At 44.1% G+C, this 13,164-nt stretch overlaps 1 protein-coding gene across 1 annotated transcript in view; it reads right to left on the bottom strand.

Annotated features, from left to right (window-relative positions):
• Window positions 1–1,638: 1,638 nt before the first annotated feature.
• The window catches only part of CYFIP2 (cytoplasmic FMR1 interacting protein 2), a 50,315-nt gene continuing 38,789 nt past the window's right edge, over window positions 1,639–13,164 (bottom strand). Inside the window, exons 25-31 of the mRNA XM_080627296.1 lie at window positions 11,963–12,053; window positions 11,164–11,294; window positions 7,978–8,050; window positions 7,370–7,464; window positions 3,191–3,429; window positions 2,553–2,700; window positions 1,639–2,006 (exon numbers count right to left, since the gene is read on the bottom strand). Coding sequence (XP_080483422.1) covers window positions 1,839–2,006; window positions 2,553–2,700; window positions 3,191–3,429; window positions 7,370–7,464; window positions 7,978–8,050; window positions 11,164–11,294; window positions 11,963–12,053 — 945 coding nt within the window. The 3' untranslated portion in view covers window positions 1,639–1,838. The remainder of the gene's footprint in view (window positions 2,007–2,552; window positions 2,701–3,190; window positions 3,430–7,369; window positions 7,465–7,977; window positions 8,051–11,163; window positions 11,295–11,962; window positions 12,054–13,164) is intronic.

Raw genomic sequence — 13,164 nt, 5'->3', positions numbered from 1 at the left:
CTGCCACTCAAAGGTTTCAGCCAGACTTCTTGAGACTTCACTCTACTTTCAGGTTAGTGTGCTGCACAATTACCTCCCTGCAGTTTAAATGCCTGTCTTGATAATTAAAGGAGACTCCAGGTGTGAAAATGCTCATCACTTTTCACATGGAGGGCATTTATTGATTATCAAGGGAGTAGGGGGTGAGCATCTCGAGAACAAATTCATCCTACCCAGTGAGATCTCCTCTTGCTTATTGTAGTTTTCTGGAAGACAAAAATATTCCAGCTGGGACATTTCTACTAATTAATTCTATGTTCCCTCTGACAGAATAAATGCCCAGGCTCTGCCTTTTTAACACTTGTAACAGCATGCAGCTTACAAGGCATGATGAAATGCATGAAAGGAATATATATTGTCACATCTGTGCTCTATAACAGCAATTATCTGCTGTGGCCTGGCTAAAGCTGAGAAATTAAAGCATTGCTAGTGGTGAGGCTAGCATTGTTTCCTCTTGGAGTGTGTGGTTTGATCTCCTTTAACTTCAAGCACAAGCTTTTGTATCACTTCAATGACACTACTGAGGGGAAGCAAGGAAGACCATGAGTTACAAAATCCTCCTTGAAGTTCCTACTGAATCTGTTCTCAGTATCCAGGGATCTTGGAGTAGCTGAGTGGGAAAAGGAAACAGACTCCAGTGTTCTCTCCCTTTAAACCTGGAAATTTCTGGGTATTTTTTAATGCTTACCCTATATTTCACCTCTTCTAAACAATCACATGATTTCTGAGCGATGGGAAGTTTCCTAAGCCCTGCTGATAGTCACCATTCTCTGAAGCAAGATATTTGGTCACTCTGCCACTAGGAATTTGTCTAAAACAAGGGAAAACAGTATCCCAGAACATACACAAATTACACACCCCAGCTCTCATCCTTGGCCAAAGATCACATATGTTCGAGGTAATTAACCTGCCTCCTGTCAGGATCAGTGATCATTTCCACCCAAATTAATATGTTCAAGAGCACATTCACATGAATGCAGCCTCTTCTGTAGTCTGCAAGAAATCTTGTTTAGTCCATCCAAGATGTGTCTTCAGGGAGAATCCTTTGCATTAAAATAAGTGGATGATCCACAGCAGGAAAAAGCCAGGCTATTTTCTCTTTCCCCAGCTCTCTGAAGTGCTGAGGAGCTATTTGGTGACTACACCATTGCTATTCTGAAACCCATGTGGCAAAACCCCCTTTTACAGATGGTAGGAAGGCCAACAACATGGCAGAGAGCATGAAGCTAGCCCCAGCCTGGAGCACGCAGCCATCTGAGACCAGCTCCTGTGCCCATCACTTGATTTTCAGGGTGCTGGCCCCGGTGACAATCCTGCTTTCATCCCTTCTTCCTTTCACAGAGTGAATCAGGGGCTTGTCTTCAGACCCTCCTGCTCCACATGTCATTTGGGGGTGTTGATTTGCCCCATTTCTTCTGCGGTGGGAGTGGGCTCCCAGTGCTGTAGAAGCATGGAGCTCTTCCACCAGGGTCCCCATGTTTGGGGCTGCAATATGGCTTCAGAGTGATGTGTTCGATTAGATGAATCACAGGGAAAAACTGGACCACTTCATGGAAGAAAAGCACATTTTGCCCACCCGCCCCCACCCACCCCCAAGTCTGAAAGCTACAAGTAAAACCGATCACAGGGATGGTACAGAAGAACATGCACTCAAACAGGGCCAGATGGGAAAACGCATCCTCGTGTGCGGTAGGCATACTCAGTCTTTGTTGCCAGGTCTCACACCACCTTTACCTCTCCCAGCCATTCTGGGTTCAGTCCTTTCTCCCTTCCCAACCTGCGCAGGGTCAGTGTCCACACTAGCAGGTAGTGGCCAGTGACTGGTGGATGGGGGGCTGGAAGCAGCGCACGTGCTCCACCGTGGAACTGTCTGTTTCCACAGACTTCATGTATTTGTTCAGGATGGCAAAGATCTCGTTGTTCAGGATCTGATACTTCCTGATCCTGTCGGCCATCTTCTTCAAGGGCTGAAGGGATGGAGAGGGAGAAAAACAGTACATGAAGAGAGTTTTATGTCATCTGACCAGCTAGAAAGTACCAATAACTGTGCTGGAAACCTCTGCTAAAGCAAAGCTGCTGTAACACGTGCTACAGTTCACTTAGCACATCCCAGGGACCAGTGACTCACTTCATTATAGGGTTTCATGATGCAAGGCAGAGCATTAATAAGGTCAGTGAGTGGTCCTTAAGTTAACTGTTGTAAAGTCTAGACTCCCAGCTGTGCATTGATAAAGCCACTGAGATCACAGGATGGTTCCTGGAAGTACCAGCTTCTCAGCTCCAGCTTCCTAACCCCAGGAAGAAGGGAAAAGCTCTGGGAGAAAAAAGATTTGATTGTCAAGGCAATTAAAACCTCGGCCTCTCTGCTGAGACTGCAGATGGAAATCTCACAGTGAGTATGTCTAATATGAATAAGGTTAACACCGGCCATGGTTGTAATTTGTGAGTCTGGAGAAAGCAAGATAGAGAAGTGTGCTGGTTCAGGTCCTTTAGGACCTCACCCTTCAACTTACCACGTTTTTGATGATTTCATCCTTCCCGTCCTGCCTCTGCACCTTCAGCAGGTGGTAGCAGAAGTCAAAGAGGTCAAAGCGCCGTTGCTGTCCAAGGAGAACAATGATAGAGCAACCTGCCCAGTTCAGACCATCTCCAAAGCACTGCCTGGAAGGAGGACAGGGTTGATTGGGTGAGGAGAGATGACAGGACAGAATTAGGTAACAGAATTCCTACCATGGCACCAAGAACTTCCATTGGTGAATTCCTAGGGAAATCAGATTCAGTCTTACTCCTAAAAAGTATAAATACAGCTAGAGAAAATTAACTCAGGAGATAAGCAGAATTACACGAGGGCCAGGCTGTGCAGGGTGCATCACAGAATAAGATGGATGAAGACCTAACCTCTGGCTTGGGTTGTTGGCCCATCAACCCACGTCCTTCTCCATGTTCCCTTGGGCATGTCCCTTTGCTTTCCTTTTCAACTGCTTTTCACCAGTTGTTCAGACAGAAACCTCTCTGGGCATCTCTTTATGTCCATGCACAACAAAGTCCTTTCATCAAGGACCCACATTCCCCTTCTACCTCTACACTGGCTAAGGCTATTGCTGCAGCTGAGGGCATCCAAGGGATTTGCTGACACTTGCTTGACACTCACTCTGCAGTGAACTCATTGGTGCCCACGGGGATGCAGTACACAAACTGCATGGCGCTCCAGAGCCGGTGAAACTCCACGCACTCATCCACATGCATGACCCCATTCGTTGGGGGTGGCCCGCGCCAGATAGGGTCCTGCAGGTAGCTCCTAATTCGCGTGAGGATCACCTCGAACATGGACAGCCCGCAGCATAACCGCTCCTTGGTCAGCAGGTCACCCTCCCGGGCAATGGCTATTTGCTGAGGAGGAGGAGGAGGACAACCAAAGAAACAGAAGTGAAGATGCAATACAGACAGATCCTCTTGCTGGATTTAACGCTTCCCAGTCTCCCTGGCTCTTCCAAGGTTAACACACATCCCATGCAAGGTCCAACCTTACCTCTGATGGCTGCTGCCATGGCACTTCCCACCAGAGAATACTCATCCCTCAAATGGAAGAAGACTTAATATTGTGCTCAGTTATATTTCACCAACCTCAGTATCTTTTGAAATAACTCTGTACATCAGAAAACAGAAGTTGAAGGCAGAGCTCTGATCAGAAATACTGATCCTTAATTCTGCTAGCACGCTGTTCTATCAGTGCTACTTAGTGATGCTGGGTTTAATTTCAGGATTTCTGCAGATTATGAAAATAAAACAGGAGAGAACAGGGACATTTTGCTTCCCAGAACATTGCCATCATCTCTTCAACATGCAGATAGCCTATGGCTTTCTTAATCTCCTTTCTAGTTAGGGTTAAATAGCTCTGAGGAAGATGAGAAGCCACCAGAACCTTAATACTGGAAAACCTGTGGTTTATAAGAAAGTCAAATACTCTTTTCCAGATGTGAAAGCTTTACACATGTGGAGAATTTCTGTGCCATCCCCACTCAGATTTACATGTACAAATGTAGAATGGCTCAATTGGATGGAATTAATTTGGCTTTTACACTAGAGGAGAATTAAAAGAGAATTAACTTCAGCCCCATCGCTCCCCCAGAGGGAAAAACAAAGGGGGACTGCCAATAAGCAAGCCGGGCCTCCCCCCAGCATGGGAATACCAAGCCCACTGAGCCCCCTGAGTGGGGCTGGAGTGCCAGCTAAGAGGTTGCTCCTCTTAGCTGCCAATTTCTTCCCATTTCCAGCAGCATTACTGACTCCTCTGTGCAGCACTGCCAAAAAAGACATGGGAAATGGGAGCTGAGTGCTGTTAGAGTCATGCCCGTGGCTGTGGGAGGCTCTGGCTCTGCCATGCTCACCCCAGTAGATGAGCCCTGGCCCCACAGTCAGAGCCTTCTACCCCTCTCACCACTCTGAGAGGCATGCAGAGCAAGCGTGACATTTACCAACCCCTGCCTATCCCAGAGGACTTCCTGGAGCTTTAAGTAGTTTTTAAGCATTTGCTCCATTTCCAGCTGTCCCTGTGATGCCTATAAAAACGTCACCCCGATCAGAATCACCATGGGGGCTCAGAGCATCTGGTGCAACAGGCAGGCACGTGTCCTGGCCAGATATTAGGAACATGAATTATGCTGGGTTTACTTGGGTCATCTCTATTCTGCTCTAAAGAGACATGAACATCCTGCACATCCCCTTTCCTGACTATTAGTTTATGCTGGCAGTAACCTGAAGTATTCTTAGTTTGGTGGCTATTGAAATTAGAAGCATTACAATTCCTGCTTGTCCATTACAAGGACATTCTGGGAACCTCTGATCAATTAATGTTCAACTAATAGCAAATATCAAGGGAAAGCTGTATTGCTGTGCAGAGGCCCTGTTGGGCCTGGGATCCCAAGGTCTGTTAAACACAGGAATGGTATCACCGGCTTCATGGCACATACTTGCACATGTTTGCTTGGCAAATAAAGATTTTATCCAGCTTGTTTTTATAGCTAAAGGCTGTACATTTTCTCTCTCCTCACCTGCTCCAAGCTCTTACGGATACAGATTAGCATCTGCACACACTAGTCTATGATAGCAAAATGGACACACAGTAGAAATAAAGATATTTCAAATAAAATTAGGTGTTAGCATTACTGTTTGCTAAGATATAGTGAAAGAACAGATACTTTTGACAACAAACTAGTCCAGTGATCTCAGTATACTGTTTCTTAAGAAATCATGATCTAGAAAGGAATGTATTTGGCATCCAAAGGATTTAATGCCCCTCAGTTATGCACATTCACAGACATAATTTGGTTCTAAAATTCATCACCATAGGATCAGTCTTTGATACAGAACTATACTACTTATATCTAACATGGTGAAGGCAGCTGGAGAGCTATTAGTCTTGTGGCCAGATCTGCCTTACAGTCTGGGGTCCCACTGATTCCTCTGATCAGGAGAGGAAGGATGCCCTCAGGATAAATTGTCAAAGGATGCCGCTGTGCTGGCTCAATTATTCCCTCTGTCTTCAAAAGGAAAGGCTTCCATTACTTTCAGTGAAAAATCAGACTGATCAAGCACTTTAGAAAACCCTTTACTAAATACCCCTATGATCAGCATTAAAAAGGAAAGGATTCCTTTAAGGAACCACTTTCACCCCCCTGGTTCTTTATTAATCACCTACCAAACAGCTGCTTCTGGATTCCCAATGCAAAACAATTATTTACAAGAAACACTGACAGTTTTCCTGCCATTGCACAAATCCAGTTGTGCAACACCTCATTTACAGCTTGTCACCTGGCAAGAATCGTACCCAAAGACTGACAGACTCCCAATAACTGCAACAGCTTCTGGCTCAGCCCCTTCACAGCATGTAATTACATAGGGCCACCTTTATGGAAAGGCATCTAGCAGGCAACTTCTGCTCAGATTCTGGACAATTGCTAAAAGACACTTAGGAATTCTGCAGGAAAAAGTCCTGTATGGCCTGTGTCCAAAACTGCAATTCCAAAATGCATGTCCAAAACTGCATAAGGAGCAAGCTTAGAAGCTATGAAGGCATCTATAGAAAGGGACCATTGTGTTAATTTACATCTGAGCTCAAAAAAAGATCTGGTACTCAACTGCACCTGTGTGATGGATATGGGAACAGTTTACAGAAAAATTCATTTCTAGCAGGACATGAAATCCCTTTTGTTTTCATCACCATTATAAATTGTGGCAGGAATAAGCAACGAGTGGACTCTAATAGCAGATTTTAATGATGATTTTGCATGGAAAGAAGGAGAGAGAGAAAGACCAACACAAAGACACAAAAACACAGAGGTGAATTCTTTTTCTCGAGTGTCTCCTTTAAAAGGAAGTCAATGGGAAGTGAGAGGAGTGTCTACTAAGTAAAACAAAGCCCTCAGTTATCCAGCCAATTTCTTTGTTTCATATAATTTCCAATGAAGCAAAGCTCAAAATGTCCTTGATCTATCAGAAAAACAAGAAAACCCATCAACTTTCTGCCTGCCATACATCTGTCACCTCATGCAATTGAGTGTTTGTTCTATTCCCTCAGCAGTACATTACAGAAAAGGGGTGTTTGAATCATTTAATACTTTGAATGATTTTGATCCCATCAACCCCACTAAGTAGACAGTGGCAGTTTGGCTACTGGTATCCATGGGGCTCAAATTTTGCTTACTACGTGGATCTATCTATAGAGATACTTTTGACAGCACTCAGTTTCTGCTCAAGAGATCTTTCCCAAGCTGAGACTCACCTCAAGAAGACACTTAAATGGAGCCATAATTTTAAGCATGTGCTGAAGCTCTAAGCATGTGCTAGGAGGAAAACAATTCTCAGATGTATTCTTTGACAGGGATGAGCTTAAAAATGGATCACACTGCAGCCCTAAAATGGGATCCCCAAAAGTGATGGCAATTGATTAAGTCAGGGATAACCCTGTGGAGTTTCCCCTCAAACCATCCCAGCAATTCTCCACCTTTTTAAAATGGAGAAGGAGAGATTTTCAGAGTTATTCAGAGCTGGCTTCTTAGCATGCTTGCCTTAAGCTCCCCACCAGGCCTCCATACTGGAGGCAGCAACACACCATCTCTGGACCCCCTCACCAATTTCCCTTCAAAGTGTCTGCTAGGGCAAGGATTGTGATTTTGTTGTCCAATTGAGGTTTTGGGAAAAAAAAAAAAGGAAAAAAAGAAAAAAAAGAAAGAAAAAAAGGAAAAAAAAGGATCATTTTCCCAAGGCCGAACAGGCCACATGGGGACTGCTATGAGTTTTCAACAGCCATCCCTTTCAATGAAATCCTTACCTGCGGAGTGCCCAGCCTCTCTATTAAGGGAACCAGGTGAAGTGGGGCATACTTGGCTTCGAGACGCTTCATGCGCACCTCCAAGCGTTCTCCTTCTGTCAAGCGAGCAGCAAACAGTGAAATGAGAGGAGGAAGTGGAGACCCGCAATTTCCGCCGAGTTTGCTCAGAGCTGCCCCCCAGCAACCATCCAATGAGACTTGGGATCAGTGAGCCAAACCGACAGCAAATGAGGGGACCAGTGATGCAGAGAAGGGAGGGATGTGCGATTGCAGTCTCAGCAGCAGCTTTACCAAACATGTCCAAAAGCACGGCCCTATTACTGATCGCTCCTGTTGAGATGGACATTTCATGCTGTCATTCTCCAAAGAGGCTGTGAAATGGCTTTGAAACCTTAAGGGAACCCCCAAACTAACTAAGGTTTCAGTCTGTAACTAGTCTATGGAAAATGCACCATTGGCATTTGTTTCCACCTGACTTTTGGCTGTATCCACTGATCACTTTCGAGGGGGAAGCAGGGCCAGAAGTAATCCTCAACAGAAATGGGAGAGAAACAGCTTCTGGGCAGAGACCTTTGAGTCTGTCCACTGCTTCCCTCTCAGCTTCTTACCTTTGATGTAGACCCTGGGCAAAATATTTTGGAAGGGAGCAGCATGCAGCAAATCACAAACTTCTTCCTGGGACTGAGGCAGGAAGAAAGAAAGATAAAGTAAGTTAAAAAATACCTACAGGGGTTGAGTGTAGGGCTCAGGGGCCTGGGCAACACTACAACAATTCATGCTACAGCACCTATTCAAATCCAACCCAGCTCAGTAGTAACTCCAACAGTTTAACCTAAATGAACTAAAACTGGAAGAAATACCTCTCAGCTTCAGCCAGGAAGTTTTCTTAACTCAAAGAAGCTACTTCCTGCCTGTACAAGGCCAGAGATCTGTATTTATTTTCTGCCCCATTTACTAACACTGCAAGTAAGAGGGCATAAAGAACACGGAGGTTTCAGTTTCATCTTACCCTGATAGCTTCCTGCTATTTATTTTTACATAGAGTGCCCAGATGGAAATTACCCTTTGACTTAGTCATTTTAGGATGTGTACATGTAAAATATACCGATGCATGGCTCTATTGCAAATAGGTATATAATGAGTTGGTCTGAAATTATTTGGTTGGTCATAGAATGTTCTCAGCTAGGGATATCAGACCAGGATCCCAGTGGTGTAGTCACCAGGGCTAATACAGAGTAATACAGAAGTCCAGAGAGGAATAACATCATGAGATGCCACCTAAAAGAATGCATGCCGATGCACTTGAGAAAAAATAATCCCAAACACAGATGCACAAGGAGGAGAAACCTAGAAATAGGCAGGTGGAGACTGAGGAGCGATGGCTGACAGTACACTGTATACGAGTCTGCAATGGGAAACAGCAGCAAGGAAACCAAAGCTGTTTAACACAGAGGCATTGCGTCACGACAAGGCATTAGTTTGCTCCGACAAAAGTCCAGTTCTAGGACATGCTTCCAGTTCTGTGCTTATTGTAGAGATGCAGACACACCCGAAAGCAGGTCATGAGAGCACAGCAAAGATATTTGGGGGCCCAATGGAATGACTCAGCTGGGTCTGTTTGAGGTGCACGGGTGGATACTCCACCTTCCAGCCAAGAGGGAGAGGACAGTGTAGCATGGAGCTGCAGGAGGCTGTACTGGCACATGGATGCTGGAATGAGAGCAAGTTTGTGGGAGTGCAGTTTGTGACACAGTGCTGGAGGGACAGGAGCAGACCGGGGTCCCTCTACGGGCAGAGAGATGCTGATGCTAACAGAGTGTGCCTGTCTCCTTGGTTATTTTGTTTGCAGAACACTATTTGTTCCTAGGCGAATGTTTTTTCACTGCTGTTTCTCTCTGATAAAGAGAGGATTTTCACCATTTGCAGCCTGCATTCACCTGGTATCTATCCTAAAATTAGTCATGTTATAAATACAACTCCTTGCCAAGGCCCATTACCTAGAATTCTGCTTAGAAATTTAGTCCCAAGCAACCCCTCATTCCTCATATTTAAACAGTAAAAAGCGGATAGACAGGAGCAGACCGCACATCTTCACTAGAGCAGTCTTTGCCAGCAAATGCCACCAGCCTTAGATCATTCTGACAGCTATGAAGATAACCGCACTGTAAAAGCAATTGCTTCTGCACATAAGAGCTCCATTAGAAGGAAAATCTTTTAATGTGATAGCTCTACACATCTGACATCTTCCAGCGAGTGAGAACCAGTGCCCGGTGCGTGCAAAATGGCTTTATAGTCTTAGTCTATTCCTGTGTGGGAAATAGGGGATTGGAGAGGAAGAGACTTTTTGGCTTGCATGGAAAGCGGGCAGATGTGGACTTTGATGGGCAACCTTCCTAAAGGGACCCCAAATTCTCACCATCTTTTCTTTATTTTCTGCTATTCTAAAATGCCAGTGCCCTGCTGATGTACAGCTCCTGGGACTGCAGGAACATTTCTGCATTGAAATGAAGGATTTCTAAAAGAAACCACCATGTATCCCTTAAGTGTCCATTTAAAGATGGGAGGGAAAAGGCAAATGCAGTACATCCAGCATAAAATCCAACACTGAGAACAGCAGAAAGCAGTGACGAAGCCACAAAGGGAACAGAAACTGTCAGGATATAGCTGTCAACTCTGGTCATTCTATAAAATAATGCCAAGCTGCTAGGTGATATACATCTCTCTAGTTAATCTTACACAACTATTGCTCACTGAATATGTTTGATACACCCTATCTGGAACTAAAAGTCTATATCTGGGGTTACAATGGCAAAGGCAAGGGCAGAAATACCCGTTCTGAGAACATGCAGAGATTTTCAGTTTGCTCTGTGCTCTATATCTAGATATATCTATATATATCTATATCTAGTTGGATAAAACGTGGAGTCTTTGAACTTCCTTCTAGTTTTGCTCTGAACAAAACTTTCTGACTTGGCTTGGAAATCCCATCTTATGCTAGGGAAGTCTTTCTGAAATATTGCTGGAAAAACTGCAACACCCCTGTCAAAATCATTATGACATCAAATATACATTTTTAATATAAAATTATGTTATGGAACATGCCTCAGTTGACACTAGGCCAAAGTGTGAGATAAATTCATTACAAAGTGAATTTATTGCATGAAAAACTAGAAGCTAAGAAGATGTGTGGCATGCAGCCATAGTCTTTGCCCCATACGAGAAAGAGCACCACATAGGGAGCAATATCAAATCATCAATTCATCTAAGTTTTCAGTAAAGATAAGTCAGAGCAAATTTATCATCAGCTCTTCTGAGATTTCCTTTCTGTTGGATTGTGTTATCCCTATCACCAGTAGAATCAGTCAGGTTTTCTTTCATTGCACTGGCACCCCAAAACAGCAAAGGGCTCAAACCTACTTCTTGCTGTACAAATATGTATGTAAAAAAGTACTGATCCCTGCCACATAGAGCTTACAATCTAGAAATAAGCTCCAGCTGGTTTTATTTCTGAGAAGGACAAACAAGGGGTAGCTTTGGGTCCAAGAATCAAATCTAGATCTTCCAGTATTCAGATCCTCCTCCGGCAGTCCCAGATGTCAGTGACCAAGTGCCAATGCACACCATCCATGGACATGCCCACAGACCCCAGTAACACAGCCTCAGAGAGACCCTGAGCACACAAGAAGCTGGGAAGTAACATTCCCCAAACTCTTCAGTTGGAAAACCCACTTCCACACATACTCTCAAGCTGCCAATTTCAAGTATGAGCTGTTGTGCAGGGGGTTTTGTCTTACCAGAGCCTGCTCGATAAGGAGGCAGAAGAGAATGGCATTGCCCACTTCTCTGAGGCTCTGGAACACGTCGGTCTTCAGCTCTGCGTACTCAATGATGTCCTTCAGCTGATGGTGGAAAAACTCCAGGATTCCTTAAAAGACAAAGAAGGACAGTCAGAAAAGTGAGAGCAGAATCACCCTTGATAACTTGGATAAAATGACAACCAGTGCCTTAATCACAAGTTGCAAGCTGTGACTGCTAAACACATTTATGGAGACTGGCACTGGGGAGAACTAGGATGCAGTGTCTTATCCTGCTTTCAGTAACCCTTGGGAAATAGGGAGTAATTCATATGAACTCCATGGATTTCCCCATCAGAGGAAAAAGAGGTTCAAGACTGTAATGGATGTTTTGGTGCTGGCTCATGTATTCCAGCCAGAGTTTCCCATTCCATCTCAATGGCAGGCTGCAAAGAAATCTGTGTTAACTAAGTAGAACTTTTGAAAAATATCAGTGAACCCATAATAAGAAAAGCTTACAAAATCCTGAAAACAAAACAGAAGCTATCAGCTGACATTCCCTCATCAGCCATCTGTGTGGTCAAAGGGAGATTTCCAACACGAGATTTCCTGGAAAAGTTTCCTATACTTATTCCAGTGTCAACAGCAAAGCAGCTGAAAGTGTGTCCCGGCAAGCATGGCTGCATGTTGCACTGGCATGTCAGATGCCAAACCCTGTTTAACTCCTAGTGTGTGCCTGACTCAATGCTGTATCAACACACGGGCAAGTCTTGCTCAAGTATCTATCTGAAGCACTCACCTGGAGAGCCATATTCATGTCTTGGCAAGCGGCATATCTTGGGCATTACCTCAATCAAAGTCTTCACATACTGCAGGATGGTGCCTTGTAGCTGTCAGAGACAAAGGGAGGTTAAGCTGGAATGATGGCTTCTCCTGGTGTTGGTTTTGAAAGAGGCTGGTTGTGGATGGGTCCACATCTGACAGTACAGGATGGAACCTCAGCTGGAGTTCAAGAACTTGCTTATTTTGGATTTCACTCGAATATAAAATTCAGACTGAGTGTATGGAATTAGAGAGCTTTTACAGCTTCCTCCCAAATAATCAATCACAGCTGCATGGACTTTTGACTTCAAAATACAGCCTGCTGTGTTTGCATTGCTTGCAGCTGAAATCCAAACAAGGCTCAGTCTTAGATCCAGCTGGACTTCTGATCCTAACCCAAAAAGCAGTTCACCAGAGCTGCCATAGAAGTCATTCCCCAGCACAGGAAATGCTCCTTCCACCTGAGGAATGATCACTAGATACTTGGAATTTAAACAAGAATTTACAAGTTTCTGCAGATCTGAAGTTTTGAACTAATATGGAAAAGAACAAAGAATATTTCTTAGTTAAAAGCGCTTGCTGTCATTTGAAGTTTTACACCTGCATCCTGGAGATACACTATGCAGGATTATGCACTAAACACTATTTAGCCAAACGTAAAATCTTTGTGCTGAATGCTGTCTGATCTCACACAACAGCTACAGCATTTTCAACTAAGTGACACAAATTACATCTTCAGTAACTATGGTCCTTTACAGTAGGGAAACTGGATACGTGTTTGAGGTTTTCAGTGTTTTACATTGATTTGTGAGACAAGTTCAAAATGCCATCATTGCAATCAAACCAGAATTTAGGTATTTGTAAAGAATGAAGATTGCCTTTCCAGTAAAGCAAGGGTTGTAGCTGAAAAGCATGACCTAAAAACTGTATGTTTTTGCACACTTCTTCCTCCCTTCTTAATGCTCGGTATTGTTAGTGCCCTTAGGGAGCAAATGGGATCATTCCCCTGCAGACATCACATTTTCTTCTGAAAAAGAACTGGAAAGCAGACAGGGCTATTGACAGCCTGACTTCAGAATACCTGATAGAAATGGACAGTATGGCTTGAATAAGGACTTGTTGATAGCAGGAAATTTCTTATAAAGACTGAAAAAGTTGGTTTCATCAGTTTTGCTGCCT

Source organism: Psittacula echo (assembly GCF_963264785.1).
Source record: "Psittacula echo genome assembly, chromosome: 11".
Classification (NCBI taxonomy): domain Eukaryota; kingdom Metazoa; phylum Chordata; class Aves; order Psittaciformes; family Psittacidae; genus Psittacula; species Psittacula echo.
Note: the sequence above shows the minus strand (reverse complement) of the source record. Positions and strands in the feature narration are given on the sequence as shown.